Source organism: Lycorma delicatula, chromosome 5, assembly GCF_047948215.1.
Source record: "Lycorma delicatula isolate Av1 chromosome 5, ASM4794821v1, whole genome shotgun sequence".
Lineage (NCBI taxonomy): Eukaryota > Metazoa > Arthropoda > Insecta > Hemiptera > Fulgoridae > Lycorma > Lycorma delicatula.
In genome coordinates this window covers 126,888,104-126,909,765 of record NC_134459.1, presented here as the reverse complement: position 1 = coordinate 126,909,765, position 21,662 = coordinate 126,888,104, and the positions used below count along the sequence as shown (strand labels likewise).

At 28.5% G+C, this 21,662-nt stretch overlaps 1 protein-coding gene across 1 annotated transcript; it reads right to left on the bottom strand.

Annotated features, from left to right (window-relative positions):
* Positions 1 to 29: 29 nt before the first annotated feature.
* On the bottom strand, positions 30 to 21,436 carry LOC142324527 (uncharacterized). Its single transcript, XM_075365360.1, has 5 exons — positions 21,380 to 21,436; positions 12,077 to 12,270; positions 6,988 to 7,167; positions 2,193 to 2,652; positions 30 to 430 (listed from the first exon to the last, which is right to left on the bottom strand). The coding sequence occupies exons 2-5, from the start codon at positions 12,260 to 12,262 to the stop codon at positions 129 to 131; spliced, it is 1,128 nt and encodes a 375-aa protein (XP_075221475.1). The 5' UTR covers positions 12,263 to 12,270; positions 21,380 to 21,436; the 3' UTR covers positions 30 to 128.
* Between the last annotated feature and the right edge of the window lie 226 nt (positions 21,437 to 21,662).

Below are 21,662 nucleotides of genomic sequence, written 5' to 3'. Positions count from 1 at the left end.
AATAATAGTGGTAATAATGATAATAAAAATAAGGTAGTAGTAATAATAATAATAATAAGGGAAAGACTAGTGATGATGATAATAATAATAACAATTACAATAATTGAAGGTACTAAAGTAGCGCATGGTCAAGGGTGGAGCTGTTTAGTAGACCTGCTAGGTGTTTCAGTTGATGTTTGTGGATGTCTGTATGAGACGTGCTTGCGTAAAGCGTCTCTAGAACGTGACACATGATTACATGCAGAACATGCATAATGTGCATTCAAATGAGTTTCCATATGTACTCTTAAATTATATTGGTTACTTAACATTTTACCACAAACAAAACACATAGCATATAATTTTGAATTAGATACATTCTGACCTGATCCCCTTTCTCCTCTTTCAGAACGATTTGTAGTATTTTTTGACCCTGATTCAGAGTTATTACCTGAAATAAAGAAAATAATCACATATAATAATTCACCATATGTATTGAACATTTACAACAATAAACAACAGATTTTTATATACTTCACCAAAAATTTTACATCTAGGATTAATTACTAATCAATCACTATGGCATCAAGTCACCATGATGAATAATAATTGAAGCAACATAGCAATAAATACAGTACATATCTTCAGATTAATTACATTGGAGTGATATGGGATTAGAAGCCATGTTTCATCTATTACTTAATTTATCTTCATACTTATTAAAATATACATAAGATTTTTTAGTATGATAAATAAAAAACATAACTAGAATGATAAAAATTCACTTTCAATTATAATATTCCCCGTTATACCTGAAAGATTGAAACCAAAATCATTTCAAGTACAGTTGTTTTTTTATAAATAGGTGCTAATTGAAAATTAGTTTCATATAGTATTCACTGAAAGTCTTTACTCTGCCTGCCATTTAAGGTACAGTCTTTTTTATGCGTAGGTGTTTTAAAAATTCAATAAGTATTCATTGAAAATCTATACTCTTATAATAAAATGTTATCCCCTTTATCTGTTACATATAAATTAGTGATATTGTCTTAAAATTCACTAGCTGCTACAGTTAACATTTTTTGATATAATTATTAATAATTTTGACCGGCATTAATTTTTTTTTTAGGGGTTTTACCTGAAACTGTTTAGATATTTAAGTTGCATTTTATTTTTTGTACAATTATTGTTTCCCTCTTGGTATGCTTTTAGTAATTTATTGTTCCACATTATTCCTAATGTACAGGAATATAAGAACCCAGATTAAAATACCAAACGTCAACTTGCAAATTTCACTATTCTAATGCCTAAATAATTTAATTTTTTTTCTTTGATAGAAAAATGTTGATTTACTAGACATAATTTACTAGTATACGTAATTTATATGTACTGTAAATATCAAATATACATAGTATTATACAATATAAACTACAATAACTACTGTTACTGAATCGCAGGTAACTTTAATAGGGAAAGTCAGATTGTACTCTGTAATGTCCTCTACTGTATGCCATATAGTACTGAGTTTTTGTCACAAGACAACTCTGAGAAATAAAATCACTGGTATAGTATTTTTAGAAATTGTTAAAACAAGTTTCAAGAATTTCTAAATAAGGACTGGAGTAAGTACAGTAATAAATAATATACTTACAGCCTGTTGTAATAAGAAAGAGAAAAAATATTGATTTCTTTTTTCTTTTTAATACTAAATATAACACTATTGCCATGCCAGATAGAATAAATTAATCTGATCTAAACATGCTCTGATCTTCTGAGGAATTGTGAGCAGATCAAGTGCCTTTACTCTGGGTCATGAATTTTCCTCTTGCTAGGGTTGTGTATGGTTAGGGATCTTCAAAAATGGCTTGTCCTTTCTCACCAACCAGCCCTTTTGTTTTTCTTTCACCCTCCTCTAACTTTAGGTTTTATAGGTATTGGTCAGTATTTTTTATGTTCATGCTGAAATTAATTTGAAAGGGAAACTATCCAAGGTCGAATGTAATGACTTTCCTTGAATGAACCCATTTCCTAAGTCTAGTGACTCTATAATAATAATAATCCTAAGAGCTGAATTAGATGTTGAGTGAAGCCAGGTCTGCCAATCCCTCTTAAAAGTACAAAAAGTGCCCACTGCGATCAAAGAGATTATTATTATTCTGAAAAAGAATATTTTCCTAAAATTAATAGCTAAAAATATATAAAGAAATAATTACTCTGAGTCAGATCAGTTGGTAGAGCTGAAGATGAAGTGTTATGATCAGCTGTATTAGTAACTGTACCCCCACTGCTACTTCCAGTTGACTCTTGTTGATCACTTTCCTGTTTAATTGATGGTACATTAACGTTGTCATTATTATTGTTATTGTTGTTATTATTACTGTTAGTTAAATTAATTGTATCATCCAATGCAGACCCAGAACCACTGGATGGTACTCTTTGACTTAAATCTTCAGCCGTATTCTGTGTCGTGATATTATCCCAACAAGGAAATGATTCAGAAGATGAATTATCAGCTTTGGGTTTAACATTCTTTGGTTTAGTTCGTGAAGTCATTGCATGATAAAGTAAATCATCAGATGACGTTAAAGTTGGTGCTGTAACTTTTGCTCTTTTGCTACGTGGACTTGTTGAAGTTTCTTTTCTTACAGATTCTGAATTGTTCACAAATCCTGTCTGTAATAAAAGAAAAATAATGATTATAATTTGTTTTTTATACTATACATAATTTGCTTCATAACAAGACTAAATATTACCCCTAAAACCTGAACTGAATTCATTATAAATTTTCTATCAAATTAAAATTAACAAAAATAAGATCATAAAATAAATCAATAAGTGAAAAGTGAAGAACGCCTATTACTACAAATCAATAAATTATGCCATCATGCTTGAATAAGTAAAATACTAATGATGAAATATAATAAAGAATATCAAATGAATTTAGATGTCAGGAATTGGAAAAAAAATTTATTTAAACATTTAGAATAATTGGTATTCAGCCTAATTTTTTCCTAATAAGCAATTAATTTATTCTGTGTTACTTGAAGGACTGAAATGATTCATATCACCCATCAAAGAGTAATTTTGCAAATATTCAAAAGTTACAATCCACAAATATAAACAACTTACTCGTCAAATTTCTCATCCTTCTTACACAAGCAGGAAAAATAACCACATACATAATTTTTGAAAATTCAAATAATTCATAACATATTATCTATCATTATAATTCATATTTATCAAATATCATTACATACTTAATTTCATGGATTTTGGTAAATTTTATTAAAGAAAATTATATTTCATAACATAGAAAATGTGTTATGAAGGTGAATCAAATATACAGTAATTTTTTTTTTATAAATCTATTGATTAATAATATACACAATTCATACCTACATCATTTCTCTATAAGGTCTCCTGCACAATCTACACACACTTTTGCCAATGATCTGGAAGCTTGAATAGTCCTTGTTCATAAAAAGTTTGAGGATGAGTTGTCAACCAATTGCACATGCGCTCCTCAACATCTCGATTGTTTTTGAATCGTTCCCCTACAAGCGATTCTTTCGAGGGCGCAAACATAAAATAGTCACAGAGGAGCAAATCTGGACTGTAGGGAGGGCAGCAGTCAAGGGTTTCCCAGTGCCATTTTTTCCAATTTATCCCTTGTCAAAATTGTGGTGTGTGGCCTGGCATTGTCGTGGAGAAGAATGACATCTCTGATGGGCAAAACCCTGTCTTCTGTTTTGGTAGGCAGCTTTTGTTGACTGTAGTAGCTGGCAATAGTAAGCCTCATTCACAGTTTGTTGATTGTGGAGAAAAATCAATGAGTAAAACTCCCCTGAGAAAAAAAATATTGTTGCAAGAACTTTTCTGGCTAACAGATGGGTTTTGGGCTTCACTCCAGTAGAGAGGCCTTTGGGCACACGGGCAGCCATCATCCTTCCTTCGCCACTCCTTACTCGCCATTTTTGACTTAGAAGTGTAATGATGGACCCATGTCTCATCACATGTGATGATGCGCCTCAAAAAATCATTCCCTTCTTGCTGATTTTAATCTATGTCTCTCGCAGATCTCCAACCTGATCTGTTTTTGATTTTTTGTCAACAACCTTGGAACCCATCAAGCACTAATTTTTCTAAAGCCAAGATGATCAGTGATAATGGATTGAGCACTCCTATAGCTGATACCCATTTCTAACATGATTTCTTCAACGATGAACCAATGATCATCACCTTTGATAAGTTCTCGAACAGGATGAATGTTGTCAGCTGTGAGACTTTACCTTGAGCGTCGATCATGATTTTCATTTTCTACATTTTTTCACCCGCCCTTAAATTGTCTGGCTCATGTATACACTCAGTTCTGGGATAGTGTAGCATCCCCAAACGGTACCTTTAAACGAGTAAAAATTTCTGCGAGTTTAATACCTTCATTAGTTAAAAACTTCATGATTATACATTGTGCAAAAGATGACAGGGCCTCTTGCTCATTCAAGGCTGTACTGACAGAACAGCGCTAACCAAGCTTGTTCCGCCTCTCTAACACACTGAACATTAACCCCCCCCCCCACTCAGCCATCCTGCTCGGTACTGCTTGATGCATAGAATATCAAAATTACCATTTAAATTTGATTCACCCTCGTATTATCCAGCATAGATATTTTTATATTATTTACAAAAGAAGCATATAAAAACTACAGCATATTGTATTGATCAAGTGGATTATTATAGAGATCTCTGTTCCAGATACAAACAAAAGATTCTTTTCAATTTATAATTCCCCTCTACTTTAAGTTTTTACTCTACTGAAAAAAAAAAATGAACTTGAGAATTGGAAAATTCTCATACCTCTTCATTTCTTTATACTAAGTTTTTTAAATTGTTCAAGAATATTAAATTAGTCACAATTATGCTTGGATAATAACGACTTTTATTTGATATAAATACATACCCTTTTAAAGGTATAAAATTCTTTATTTTAAATGTTTTATGAAAAGAAGTATAGTAATTTTTATTATTACTACATACAGAATGGATATAATAGTAGTAATGGTCTATGTAACTCTATACGTAATATGTATGTGTAGTTCTGTGGTTTAATAAAATGTAGCCAACCCTGTTAAATAAAAGCAATAGTCCTGAATTTAAAGTCAGGTATGGTGTTTTTCACTATGCTAAAAAAAAATTCATCTCTTATTAGTAGCTGTAAATGGTTACTTATCCTATAGTTGTTTAAAAAAGGAAATAAATAAATTTTCACTCCAATAAAACAAACTATTTGCATAAATAATACATGACAAATCTCATAACACCATGCTCACTTTTAAAATATCCTACTAGGTGATCAACCAAGAAATTTATATTCATTTAATTTTATTTTTGAGGTGTCAAATGCATTTTTACATGAATACTACTGTCTTAACACCTTAGACACACAGAAGATAATATTGTTAATTAAAACCAAAATTCTATTTTATGTAAATAAAAATATTATGCGCAAATATGAAAAAAAAAAGTTTCATCAAAATATACATAAATATAAAAAAAATCACACAAACATGATTTCTTTAATTATACACAATTTTATAAATACAATTTCATAATATATCTATGTACTTCGTTAAACAATATTAACCTAAGTTTAAATGCTGGTGAGTTCAAAAAAAAAAAATTAAGACTATATTGTGTTTTGGCTGCCTGAGAGTGTATTTAAGCAACTTTGACTGGGCACCTGATAACAGCACAAAAATAACTCATGTAATGCAATAAGTCATCATCAATATTCTATAATAATAGCTTATTAAAAACTAATTTTTTGTTTGAATTGTTCAGAGAGTATAAAATTCAGAAAGGAATAACTTTTTTAAACTCTTCCTCTACATTTTTTCCTAAGTTAAATGTAACATTTGTGTTTGTAATAATAAAGTATACATGCATAGAATATAACACACATAAATAATACGAGGGTTTAGAAAGTTCTCAATCTGGTCAAGAAAACACAAGATTTTTCAGAAATGTTTTGTTTAATTTCTCAATGTAGTCACCTAGCAATCTGGTTTGTTTAGAAAAAAGACAACTTCCCAACTTTTTAACACTCCAGTATAATGTGATTTATTCAACTCTGCAAAAGAGCTGTTATCTCAGATTTGACCTCATCATTTGAAGTGAATCTTTGTCTCCAGGGAACCAAATTGTCGAACATAGTGCAAGTACTTTAAAGTTTAGTGCCCAGGAGTTTTGTAATAACTCACCAAGATGTATGTGTAGGCATATTATCTTGGTAAAGATAATTTTATTTTTGGCTGGAAGCAGATGTTTAGCCTGAATAGCATCTATGATAGTGCACACACAGATCCACTGAACAAATAATTAATAAGCACAATCACATAAATGATCAAAATTCAGAACAGTTGTCTGTCTAGGAGTATGAGGCACTTCTCAGCCATACTCTAGTTCTTTGTGAATCCAAATTTTCAAGCCAGATTTGCATAAAGAATCTGGATGGAAAACAGGGAAGCTAACATTTTAATATTTTTATGGTCTCAAAAAAAGTCAGTATTCTGAGAAACAGAAAAATTGAGTAAATATTTATTTTTAATAATTGTAAACAGAAAATAAAATGAGAAGAAAACATGATGTTTTGATCAGTTTTACCATAATTACTTGTAAATTCTTAAAATATATTTTAATAATCTTTCTTAATAACTTTAAAAAAAAATCTTTCTTTTATTTCTTTTTAGTAACATTTTCAAGATATACATTTAGTATTAAATAACTTTTTTTTTAATTTAAACGTTTTTAATTTAATTTATGCATTAATTTAACTAGTTTTACAGCTTTGAAAGGATACTTATATTCTCAATGTGTAAACCAGACTTATTGAAAGATTGCAATAAAAGGGTAAAATATGCTTAAACTTTAAGGCTGGGAATGATTTAAGGGTTACTTTTTAATGAGTTATACACCAGAAATGAGCAATATAGAAGATTAATCATAACATACATATCCTGTAAATTCAGCTAATCCTCTTATATGTAAAGTATCAGCCATTGCAAGTAGACTAGTAAGCTGATGCTGGTATATGTTGACTTCACCACTATACATAAAAGTAACTAGTGCACAGAGATCAGTAAATTCTGTTCCTGGTAGTACAATTACTGGATGTTGCATTGGCTGCATCTCCTACAAAGGTCAAAATAGATTATACTCGAGTAATTATAATAAGAAAAAAAAACTATAATTTAATTAAATGAGTAACAACACTTAACTTTTATACAAAACTTCAAATAAAAAACTGAATGAAATATCACACAAAAATATACTTCGCTCATTACATAAGCATCTCATGAATTTTTTCACATTGTATGTACTTAAGCTATTTTCTATATTTTTATACAGCAATATATTTATAATTATTACTGAATTCAGAAAATCTTCTGCTTCCAGGGCTATAATACTACTTCTCATGAAACTGCCAACATAATCCATCCATCTTATAAAATTGTAAAATTGCTTTATAAAATTCTTCCCATCTTTTCTACAAGCCATAAAATAACAGCTGAAGTTATTATTAATTAAGTCCATTCTATATAATGTGAGATATGGGTCCTCCATAGTACCACCAAAACCAGTAACGTAGTTAGTCTAAACCTTCTTTCCAAGTATATTTCATTATAATCTGTTAATTTTCCGTTTATACATGCATTATATTGCAGTGTTCATAATTATTCACAATTTGCTTTCAGTATCTGAAGTGAATAATTTCAAATCTCTTAAGGGACTCGCTATGAATTTACTTTTATTACACTCATAAAGTAAAAAAAAGAAATTTTGATTTCAAATTTTTCAGTTCATAATTTAGAAAGCAGTTTGGGACACAAGGTGATTTAAGGACAGGTCCTTAATAACACTAATTAGCTTTCAAGTTTCTCACATCTCCAAAAGTAAGAATACAATTCTCAATGCTTGCTATTGTAGGAGGTTCATACAAAGACTGCATAATCAGACAACCTCTGCATAAAAGTATTTAAAAGAAAGATTAAACAAAAAGTGTTTTTTAAGATTAGGAAGGATGAAGTGTATTTGAATATGGTTTTTCTTACAATGGAATAGTAGACAACATTCTTATACTTATAAAAAGGATGCATTAGTTCAGGGCTTAGATCTAAATTCTCCATTCATTCAATGATAGTTACCAGAAATAGATTCAATAAAACAGTCTGATCCTGAAAAAATGTTTCTATCAGTATATTGAACCTATAGGTATTGTTCATACCTATTATATGTTCAGATAACAGTTAAGATTGCAGTAAATACACATTAACAATACTTTATAATTCATGTATACCTTACAAGTAACTCAAGAGTCTCATATGTCAACAAGTCAAAATTAAATCACATTCTCAGAATATTTACTTTTAAAGGTACCTTAGAGTTATCAGCAAGCAATTATTTAATGTTTAATATTAGTTCTTTTTTTTGTCTACTGTGTATCAATTAAATAATAAAACTGACAAAATAACTCTCTCAATTTATATGTAATAAGATTTTAATGCTTGTCCACTTAAATAAAGTCCCCATTCACCTTATTCACTGACACAGACTTGATTTTTACTGGTGAGTGAAGCAGATTAGTTTCTGTTAACTATTTTAACACATTACTATTTTCTTCTTTATTACATCAAGTGACTCAAAATATGCTCTTTTCATATTTCATAATAAGGAAAAGAAAGAATATGGAGCGTATTCCAGTGCAGTAAAGTATTTGTCAGTCAAAAATTACCTTATAAAAAGCATTGTGTGAATAGGCATATATTCCTGATGAAAAATGAAACTATTTTTTAGAGTTAAGTCTTTTTTTTAATTTTCTCTAAGCATTGCCAAAACTTCTTTATAATACTGGTTTATTGTACCTTCTGGAATCCATTTTTTCAAAATATGCCCTTGACATTAAAAACACAATGGCATGGATTCGTATTTGGACTTGCTTGACAAGTTTTTTCATTGTTTATGATTAACTGTAATTTCTGGGGTACTAAGTGTTAATTCGTCGCAGAATCATACTAGAAAATTTAAATTCAGACATAAGTGATGATCTTTTTTAAAATAAGTTGAAATCAGCATCAAATTACTGCAGAATGTCAGTGCAAATTTCCTTGTAACATTCTTTTTGCTCTGATGCAAAAACCCTGAGACCATCTTGGCACAAATTTTTTCATGTTGAGAGACTGACAAAAAATTCCCCACATAGGCTCTTTGTCAATGTTCACAGCTTCAGCTATAATTTGGACACTGAGTCGGGAGTGTTCCTGAAAAGTCTGGCAAATTTTTTCTACATTTTCTTTATTTCCTGAAGTTTACCCAGGGCATTCACTGTCTTTCACGTTTTGACATCCTTCACTGAACCTTTCACCACTCAAATCATTGAGTACAAGCAGTCCTGGTTGTAAGCCTCACTTTAAACATTCTGCTAGTATTTTGTTCATGTTAATAAAAATTTTAAATTTATAAGTTGTTCAACTTTTAAAGTTAGCATTATTCCAACACATAACTGAAAGTACAAATGCACTAAATAGTGACTCACAATCAACTAGATGGCTGTGAGTGTTGATGTTTGTCATGCAGATTCAAATACATCCAAGTTTCTAAAAAAAAGCTCATATTCAATTCTTACTACTGTCTCTAAGACACTCATTATTTATTACATAAATCTCAAACACTGCATACATAAAAGGTATAATGAAAATGTGGGATTTTGTGTATACTAAACAAGAGGTTTTGTTTATCAGAAGTATGATATGCTACCAAATGAACGGAATGGGGTCCAACTGAAAGTAAAGGTCAATCACAAATTACTAATGCTCCTACTGTTTTTAATTTGTTCCTTTCTGTTCATGTTGGTAAATTAATCGTCAAATAATAAATGTTAATTATGGTGGTAAATTATGTTTTGTTAAATATGGTTAAACAAATTTTAGTATGCGTTTATTAAATTACTGACTTACACATAGTTTACACTATGTGTAAGTCAGATATTGCTCAAACAGGAGTTAATAAGCATAAAACAAACAAAGTAATTAAAAGTGAAGGATGAGAATTAACTAGACACATTTTGAAAAGCGTCTTTGAGACAGAATCAAATGTTTATGCCTATCCTGTGTCACAAGCAACTAAACTTGCTGCTTACTACACCAGAAAATCAGAGAAGTTTATTGTAAAAATTTGACAATTGGTGAATAAGAAGAAGAAAGCTACAAGAAAATCTGGGGACTTTACAACAAAAATTATATAAGCCAGAGAAATAAACATCAAGCAAAAAATGAGGATAAAAATATAATTAGGATTGATGATCTCGATAAAAATGTAATATTATGGATAATCCAAGAATTTTATTTTCTGTGCCAGAAGTGAAACAAAGAATACACTTTCCTTGGGGCTGAAAATAGCTATTGAGACAACATAAAAGGATTTAAATGGAGGAAAAGCCTACATAAAAGAAAGATATTAGCGAAAAGGCTAAATAATGTTTTCTTGCGTTACATATATGGTGTGAAGATGAAAGTCTTGAGAAAAACCAGGAAAATGATATTTTACTTGGACGAGACATGGGCTGATAGCAAATGAACATTTCAAAAATGTTGGCAGTCTGACAATGTTTTTGTAGTTTCCAACAACTGAAACGCAGCTAATTGTTTAATAATATTACATGCAGGAAGTAAGGAAGGATTTGTTACTACCACCAATAAATTTGGATTAACTAGTGGAAACTATCATGAGCAAAAGAATCATAACTTCGAGATATAGTTGAGAGAAAAATTGTTACCAAATATTCCTGATCAATCAATCATTGTAATCGATAACGCCCAATACCATTATGTCTTGGCAGAATAAGCACTAACAAAAAAACTAAATTAGAACTATTTAAACTAATTTAAGTAATTAGTTAAATTAGAAATAGTAGACTGGATGCTGAGAACAGGAGTTCAGTGTGCCAATGATCAATGAAAAAGGAATAGCTCATTCTGTTACACAAACCAAAGGAAAAAGTTTACAAAATCAATGAATATGTCTGGTTTGGGTTATGAAGTTGTAAGATTACCTCCATATTTATGCAAACTTAATTCAAATGAACTGGCTTGGGCTAAAGAAATCACTTTGATAGAAAATAACCATGTTGACTTAAAACTAAATAATTTAAAGAGACTAACTGACATGGGCATCAAAACAATAAGCGAGTGTTAAAGTTACTGTTCAAAAGTAACAAAACTGGAGGAAAAATAATAAGCTATAGATAAAATTGTTTCAGATGTCATTGATAAGTTTATTATATCCACACGACGCAGACGATTCTTCAGTAAACTCTGAATCTGACAGCAACAATACAGATGATGGTAAAGAACTGGCCACCTTTATATAAATTATTTATGTACTAATAAAAATATTTATTCCCTTTTTAGTAATGTTAATTAAAATTTCGAACAGTAATCTTTAATAGATCAAACAATAATATTATTAGAGAAAACTTACAACTGTCAAAACAGTCAGTAAATAGTTCAATAAAATATAAATAATTAATTTTGTTAGAACAAATTTTTCAGTTAAGATAGTAACGAACAGTTTGCTTTGGGTAGTAAGAGTATTGTTGCTACTTACTGAATGATGTTTCAAGCCGGGGTACCCCCCTGCTAAAATTCTATCACTCTCTTGCATAACACATTCCTTACAGAGGCACAATTACAATTCCAGTACAGTTAAAAAAAGGTATTATTATTTTATCAAACAAACAATGAATATTTCCAAAGTATTTTAAAATCCATTCATAATACTTAATGAACTAAAAAAGAACTAAAAATACTTTAAAAAAACTAATTAACACCACGACAACCTTCATTAGACAGCAATTAAATAAAATTGAGTAACATATTTAAAACAGCAGAATTATAATCTACTTTTGTCTTTGTAGAAAAAATTGATTTGTCAGGAATTCCTGTGATTCCAGAGGATACATAATATTATACATGGAATGTTGGCATGTAAGATGTAACAATTTGTGAATGGCACTTAGACTGTAGTTATGAAGAATAAAAATTACCTTGAAAAGATCTTTGAAGTACTGACTACATGCTGATAATACAACTCTATGTGCCTTCAAGCTACGACCACCAGCACATAGTGTAACATCAGTCAAATCATCTCCATCAAGAAGCAAAGGTAGTGTTGCCAATAGACTACTTTGGTAATTGTGCCACCTCAAACAAAACTGTTGCTCGCTACCCATTTTCTTACCTAAAACAATAATTAGAGATGAAAAAAATAATTACCTGTATTATACTTCTAGACACAGTTTATTACATAGATTCTCTTGTGGCAAAAAATTCAAAGAAATTGATATTTTATAATTCGCTAGATTTATAAAAGTTTAAATATGGCAGGGAAATACAAAAAAAAAATATTTATTCTATATTTTTTATTTAATTTTACAAAAATAATAAAGTTTATGAATCACAAATCTATCACCTTCTAATATATTACAGATTGTCATTTCTTTATTAATGCTTATTGGGTAAACAACCGAGGCTGATGACAGTATTCAGGGACTCAGTTTCATGTCTTTACAGTTTCAAAAATTTTGCATTTACTTAATATTAAGTCAATAATCATGTAATACTATATATACAATCTTTTAAATATAGGATAACATGTAAAAACTCATTGTTTTTGTATTATTTTATCCTAAACTCTTAAATAATGTTACAACCTTACATCTATGAAACAGTAATCACATGAAAATTAAGATAAATTTTGCTTTTATAACTGTAGATTTGGAAGGGTATCTGATGAAATAACACATGAGTAATGCTTATTTATTATTTATGATTACTAATGAAATAAATATATTCTTCTTTTTCTTCAAAAAAAAAATATTTTAGCGTGGACCTAAAAAACAGATAAGTATTTTGTTAAAATACTTAAAATCAAGCTAGCTTCATAATGCATATTTAAATACAAACTAGTGAGTTTGTATTTAACAAGCAATCTAGTTTGTTTCAATACAACAGCACATGTCTATTCGAATACTGCTCATACTCATTCATTAAGAAGTGAAGAATCTTCCTGGTTGAGAATATTACTTTTTATATAAAGTTGTGAATTTTCCTTTAAGTGGTGATTTGAGACACCCACTTATCTTAAATGGCCTTTTTTTTAATGAATGGGTATTTTTATTTCCCACTGATACACAGGAAATTAACTAGTACTTTAAATATAAAAACTAAATATTCAAACCCTGTAAAATACAGATCCTTGCTTCAAGACTGAGAATATGGACTGCCGCAGGGAATTGTCCTCAGCCCTTTGCTTTTCTTTTTGTTTATTAATGATCTACCTCAAAATCTAAACCATTCATTGCTATCCACTTCAAATTGCAAATTGATTTTCTTTGCAGGAATATCAAAACCTACTGTTTTAATTTGAAATTCTTCAATAAAATACTGAGCTTGTCATCATAATTAAATATTTATTACGCTTACCATTATGCTGTCTATGCTTACCACTATGCTGTCACCTCTTCGGGCTCCCTCAAAGAGTCACAACCAGTTTTCAAAATATAAAAATGGGTTGTAAATTCAAAGTTTGGTGCCCATAATTATGATCCATGTAGAATAATATTTTGAAAATAATAATATTAATGTTAGTTTATTCTAGTATTTATAGTTATGAATTGTAATCTTTGCTAAAATGATAGTTACTTATTCTTAAAAAATAATGATATCCACCTCTGCCAAATGAACTGTTTTTCTGAAATTCAACACAATAATTCAGCTTATGAGAAGTGCCTCTTTATATTTCCACTGTCATTTTTAGAAAAATTCTTGACTATTTATAAAGGTTTCCTCAACAATTTATTTAAAATACAATTAAAAGATTTTCTTTTACAGAAGAGTATTATTCTTGTTATTGAATTTTTAAATAATACTAATTAAAAAATCGCAAAGCTTTACTTTTCTGCATCTCGCTCAATGTATGCTCAATAATTTCTGATTTTTAAATTATTTGTAGTTATTTTTTACACTGTGTACCTTCATATATTATTTACCTTAATATTATTTCATGTGTTAATATTTTAAATAATTAATATTGACTTTAATAAGGTATATGTCTTATCTTGTAATTTATGTGTGTTCTGTGATGTCGTTCTGATCAAGTATTATTATGGTTTCCCTTGATCTGTCCAGGCAAATGCTTAGGCCATTACTTTTTTTAATCCATGGAGTAGAATACTTACCCATTTACTAACATTACCTATACATTATATTACTGTGTCAGATTACAATAAAATATTTATTTATTTATAGGCCACACAATTTTTTTTTTAAATTTTGATTCAACAAATTTGTAAAGCACAAAAAGAAGCTTTCTTTTAAAACTATATACTCAAATTAAGGAAAAGAGCAAAACTGTTGACAAAATTAAGTTGCATAAATGAGAGCAGGATCAGTTGATTACACAACTGATCAATTAATTGTTGTAACTAAAAATTTAAGCCAATGCCCACTTTACAAATCTATAGAATTACTTTCATCAAGCTGTTAATTTTTTTAATAAATACAATAAACTTCAAAATAATTTTAAAAAATCAATGAAAAAACAATCAGTAGCATTCTACTGTACAAAAAGTTCAATCATATGACCTTCTGTTATACTCACAAGATTTTTCTACTGAAATATAAGACCAATTTAGAAATTCATAACGCCATTATATGAGCATTATACAAATGTTTTATCAATATTTTACTCAAAATTATACAAAAATTTAAGAAATGATACCCCTCATGTGATACTGCTATAGTCTTTGTCATTCCTTGCTTAAAAAGTAGAAATAAAAAATTCCTTGTGCAATACCAAACTTGAATCAGCAATCCACGGTTCATGGAATCCATACTTTAAACTTGATAATCACGTGGCATATATTTAATTTTTTTTTTTTATAGGAATTTATCAATACTGCAAGTGATGGCTTACGTATAATATATGTAATAAACTATCAAATACAAAACAGTGTTCTTCAAGATCACTTAATTACCTAAAGCTTACATGACAAATATTACCTAAATCAATCTTTAAACAGTCAAGCTATGTGTTTAAAAGGAGAAAAATAAAGTGGCATCTATAACAAATAATCTACAAAACTGGACGAGGCAAAGACATTTGTTAAATCTAAGTATACACTTAAAACACTAAGTATACACTACAAAACTCACAATATGTGCTGTATCTGGGAAACTGATCTCTGCTCTTGGGACCACTAATAATAAAACTAACCCTAAAAGTGAATAGAAATTGATTTGTAAAAGACAAAAATTGTAATTTAGGATAAATAAGGCAAATTAAAAGTGGGATTAACATGCATTTGCCATAATAAACACAGAAAACCAAACATATCAACAGCTGCCCAACCTTGCTTAGAAACTCGATCACAAATTAGTTTATTAGAAATAAGATTTTTTAAAAAATGGACATAAGAAATAAAAATTAGGAAGTTGGGAAACTTATTTTATTAATAATGATGCAGAAACTTTATTGTTGAATAACTATAGCAGATGAATATTCTAATACGCCTGAAAGTTTTACCTATTAAATCTTTTTGAAAATGTTTTGTTATGACATTAAATGGTAATTTACTTTTTACTTCATTGTACGAAGTAAAAAAGTATTGTGGTTGCAAAAAATTTCGGTTCCCAGATTTCAACGGAAATATCCATTTTGACTAGTTACGGCATGACATCTATATGTACGTACAATCTCGCATAACTCAAAAACAATTAGCCATAAGATGTTAGAATTTTGGATTTAGAACTGTTGTAATATCTAGTTGTGCACCTCCTCTTTTGATTGCTGTTGACTGAACCAAAAGGTCCAATAAATTCCAAAAGCCAAATTTTTTTTTGATTTTGGACTTTTTCTTAACTGCAGTAATAACCCCTCATCAAGAGATTTTTAACGATATATCATAAATGGTACTTATTTTCATTGGTTCCAGAGTTATAGCCACGTAAAATTTGAATTAATGAAATATTTGAATCTTAGGTCAAATCAGACCTCATCTCCTTTTTTTTTTTTAATTTAAATATATTGATTTATTAATAATTACTAATTCTGATTATAAAAAAATGTATACTGTGAATAATAATTCAATAAGAAAAAAAATAATGTGTAAATGTAATTTAATAGGCATACACGGAAGTAATGTATTGTCCACATCCAATTTGTTATAGGAGGAAGGATGTTTTTAAAAGCTTTTTATTTAACTCGCTTTAGTAATAATCAAATCTTGCAACTGCTATATCTTTTGATCTATCATATGAAAATCAATGAAATTTGGTACACGTATGTAACTTCGATGACAATACAGCACTACGGTGTCGGAATTTAATATGATCCGCCTCCACGCGCTGCCCCTATGTTAAATTCATGCATTTAGTTGAAAATTTTCATTTCTCATGAAGTATCGTATGAAAATGATTGAAATTTGGTACATGTATGTAACTTCGATGTGTAAAAATAAATATTTTTACTTTTTTTTAGTCTTAAAAAAAAATACAAAATATATTTGATTACATATAAAAAATTATTTTTTAAAAAAGCTTTTATTTAACTAATATTAATATTAACATTAATAAAAAAAGGAAACCCTCTAAAAAGTAAAAAATAAGAATTAAATCAAATTGAGAATTTTAAACATAAAAGTATAATATATTAACAAATATAGAAATGCACTGAAAAGCAAAAAAAAAATAATTATTTATTTATAAATCATATAAATTTTAAATTGATTATTTATTTTTATTTATAAAAAAAAATTTATATTGGTTTAAGTATATGCTATCTCTACCTAATTTAAAATAAATAATTTGGGTTGGACAATTTATTTTACATACATAATGGGTTTGCAATAGGTCATGGTGGACAATCTGAATTGGAGGTTTCAGTGGTTTTAAGCTAACTTTTCACTTTTGAATAGGGTTTCCTAAAAGGCTTGTTTATAAATTTTATTTTTATTCAATAAACACTGTTAAAATACTTGTTTTACACTGTTTTGTAAGTATCTATTTGTTAATAATTATTTTTATTATGTCTTCTTTACAGTTTCATCTAATTTTATTCAATTAAATGGTAATTATTTTAAAAGATGACATGCATTTAAAAAGTCAATAATGTTGGTAGTATATGTTGTTAAAGTCATTGTACTAATCATCAATAAACAAAAAAAAGTCTAACAATAAACAATGCCTTTCAGTCAAGTTATGTCCCTTATAAGTTACACAATAACCTCACCAACAATTTTATAATCAAGTACTGTACAGTAAAAGTACAATATACATTATTTTCAAACTAAATAATTGCTTATTTATACAATTATTGACTCAGCCTAACAATCTACCAATTTAATAATAATTAAGATTAATTAGACCAGATTGGTTACATTTGCTGATATGATAAAAAATTCAGAAACTCATTTAAATTTCATTTTTTAATTTAATCATGTTAATGTTTCACAAACTATCAATAACTGAAATTTGAAGACACAAATTTCAATGACATATATTAAGAATAAATAATAAGACATTCGATATCGATTATACAAAAAATAAAAAATGTAAACACAAGAGTATTGCTACAAATTCAAATTACTACCCTAGCCATTACAGGAACATGGGTACTTACATATTAACGCCACCGCAGCTACAGCTTTATTTAAAAACAAAGTAGTCAATCAGATTTCGGTGGAAAATGAAGTCTCTTTATTAATTTTAATAAATGGTTATTTATATTTATTTATTTTATAAATATAATTTAACCAAACTTAACCTACGCTCGCTAACCTTGATTAATTAACACGGTAATTTTTTGAGTATTTATTTAATAAATTCAGTAATTATTGCAATTATTTATTATTTAAATAATCAAAACATTCCTGTTAATTAGTCAAGGTTAGCGAGCGAAGCGAGTGTAGGTTAAGTTTGGTTAATTTATAAAATAAATAAATATAAATAACCATTTATTAAAATTAATAAAGAAACTATTTTGAATCTATGTTAAACTCTATATCAGCCCATTTCCCACCAAAATCCGATTGCCTACTTTGTTTTTAAATAAAGCTGTAGCTGCAGTGGCGTTAATACGTAAGTACCGGAACATGTAATTTTTTGATTTCAAAATTTTTATAAGTCAAAAACAATAATAATTTGACACTACTTTTTTGTATATTTACAATCGGCATGGTGAAAACAACTTATACAAAGATTATCTTCTGAATGAGTATCATCTTTTTAAATAATTATAAATTAATTTTTTTACTGTTTCTTAGTATCTATTGATGATAATTGAAATGATTATCTAGTTTTAAATTTTAAGTAGAATTTTCCTTAAAAGTCCTGAATATGTTTAATTCTTTTCACAAAGTTATCACTGAAGATATTTAACTTTACTTAAGAAATCAAAACGCAAACAAATCTAAAAGATTTTCATAAATAGCAGTATATCAAGAAATAATAACAAATGAAATGGATGTAAACAAAGCATAATTTAGGAAATTTAACAGAGAAAAATATAGTGATGAGGCAGATTCAAATAAAGGCAAAAAATATCATTTCAACATGCAACAACATACATCTGTAGATGAGTAAATGAAAATTACTGAACCACGAACACTAAGGTTAAGAACTCTCTCTTAAATTGAGGAAAAACAATACATTTACTTAATAGCTTTCAAAAATTGTTCCATTTCATCCATATATCATTGTTTATAATAATGACAATTCAAAAGCTAATTTTATATTTACACCATAATACTGCAAAACATACACTATTGAAGAAGAATTTGGTAGGAACTATTTACAAGGCAATTAATTATCTACAGGGTATACAGAACACAACATAATTATAAAATGGGTTAATTTGTTATGCCTCTACTCATATATTAATGTGATTGATGACTTCTTAAAAGGCAATTAATCCACATTATTAACTTCCACACTGACATACTTTTCTCATAAGAGTCAAGCTGGTTTTCAAATATCAACCACTAACGTTTATTCATTTTTTTTATAAAGTACGAACAATTTAACTTGTTACAACTTTCAAATGCAGATAGGCTACCTTTCTTCATAGAACATAAGAAGTTTCAGACATCAATCAATGCATTGCTCCTGGCAATCCATAATGCAGTTATTACAGTTAAATCATACACTTCTACACATTCAATTACTAATTAAACATTCTCAATAATGACATATCTATATTATTTAAGCTGGTCTGGCATGTTCATTCACAATTTTCACACAGCCCAAACAATTAAACTTAGTACAACTTTCAAATGGAGATAGGCTCTTTTCTTCATAGCACATAAGAAGCTTTAGACATCAAGGCATTGCTCTAATGCACTTATTACAGTTAAATCATACACTTCTATACATTCACAATAATGATATGTCTTTACGTAAGCTGGTCTGTCAACAAACAAGGATATTTTTTACAGATTCTCTTTGCTCTCAATCTCAACAAGAAACAAAGCTCCATAAATTCAAGGTCTGTAAAAATGTAACTTTTTCATAGTGATCCTCAGCCAGTTATGAGACGTTAGGCCTGTTAAAAATTAAGTTCATAACAAAAGTAATTCTATTTAATGCACATAAATAAGTTTTATAACCCAACATTTTGTTAATGTCAATTAAGTAAAAACAATTAATATAAATTGGTGAGATATTATAATTTTAAAAACTGAACCATTGTTCAGATGCCTTCCAGGGGGACCCTGGAACATCAACGTTATAAAGTTGGCCATTTCTACAAACCACAAGCCAGAGCGACCATTAACAGAACCGAAAAAATTTTCTTAAGGAAAGCCAGAATTTATCATAAGATGGTTTATAATATTTAAGGGAAAGGAATTTGTTGTAGAATATATTTGAGCTAGTCAAATAAGAATTTTTAAACAGTAACCTGCTGTACATAGATATCCAGATCTCCTCAGGAATCGGGATGGGCAACCTCTACGAAGAGTCTTTTAACATTTCATTTGGTAGTTTTGCTGATACTATGTTTCAGTTCTGGAGTTGGTAGACTGTCTTTTCCTTTTAGCTGGAAATTGAATAAATACTCAATGAAAAACCATGCTAAGGATGTGATAACCGATATTTAGAGCACCCATGGTATAGTTTATGGGAGTCACCATATAAAATACCTACCTGAAGCTGAGGTAGGTATTCATTACAGAAGTCTGTTCTTAGGGATAATTTAATGATAAATAATATACTTATATACTATATTATACCCTACATATATATTATAATAATATATATAATATAATACACATGTATATTTCAATTATACTTGAACAGAATTGAAATTTGCAAGTATAATCTACCGCCAAAAAAAAAAACTGAATCACTTCTAAACATATTAAAACTTTTGAATATATTAAAAATACAATTTACAGTTCTTTAAAAATGTAAACCTTAACTAGGCAACGATTATTCATATAACTATACTTCTGTTGTATGAAAACAAAAATTCACAAATAAATATAACCTCTGAAAGGTTACAGAAAAAGTCATACATATAATACTGAGAACTACTAATAATACAGTAATAACTATAAATCAGCATCAGCACAATTTAGGGATAAAATTACATTAAATAACTGACAATAATTTTACACAAAATGGTATGTCAATAAAAAGAAATAAATTTATTAATTTATTGCTGACATTCTTTTACAGAAATACATTGAAATTTAATTATCAATGATAAAAATTTAACAAAATCAAAAAGAGCTTCTGAAAAGAAATCAGTATCATCTATTTCCTCTTCAACAATACATATCGACAATTTTTCACTTTACATTACTTTCCAGGTAATAGTGCATCACATGAGTAAACACAACAATTTCTCAAACGAATATGAAAATTAGCACAGAAAACATCACATAATAAAGAGAAAACTAGTCGAGTAATTTTTTAATCAGTCATCGTAGTACAAGTTTTTTTACGTGTAATTTAAAAGGAAAAACATTTTTTATTCAAATATTAGCACGAAACGTTAAAAAATAACTATTATTACATAGTAGTAATTCCTAAAAATAATTAAGCTATTTACAAAATTAAAAAAACGTGACAACTACCTAAGTCTGTTTGATCCAGTCTAGGCATTCTATTATTATCAAATATCTGGACCTACTGGAAAAAGTGGGGGAACTGATCAAAAGCCAGATTTAATGATTAAAATATAAAGACAACATTACAATAATCGAAACTAGTTCAATAAAACTAGTCAAATATATACTAACTATTACGTATAAATAGAATAAAAACACAGCTAAAATATATTTATTTACCCAATCCCGAAATTGTGATCACAACTTTCCTTTCGTCACAACAGGGACCAGGGTAGTCCAACGATAATGAAAAATAAATGTAACCGCTGATTATCAGCTTTCAATCAGCTGATCTTGAAATATACGAATCAAAAAGTGATATTTGTTTGATCATTTAAAAACGAGTTTAAAAGACATAATACAAAATTGAAAAATGTTTATCACCAAACATCAGGGGCAAACAAATTCAAATAATGTCTGTCCTAATTTTATATAACACAAATTTGCGTATTTATTATAATGC

Coding starts and splice junctions, on each gene's coding strand:
- LOC142324527 (XM_075365360.1), bottom strand. CDS start 12,262: ATGGGTAGCGAGCAACAGTTTTGTTTGAGGTGGCACAATTACCAAAGT. Junction 2,653..6,987: donor TAGCTGAATTTACAGGATAT/GTATGTTATGAT, acceptor CTTTTATTACAG/ACAGGATTTGTGAACAATTC. Junction 431..2,192: donor ACCAACTGATCTGACTCAGA/GTAATTATTTCT, acceptor TCTTTATTTCAG/GTAATAACTCTGAATCAGGG.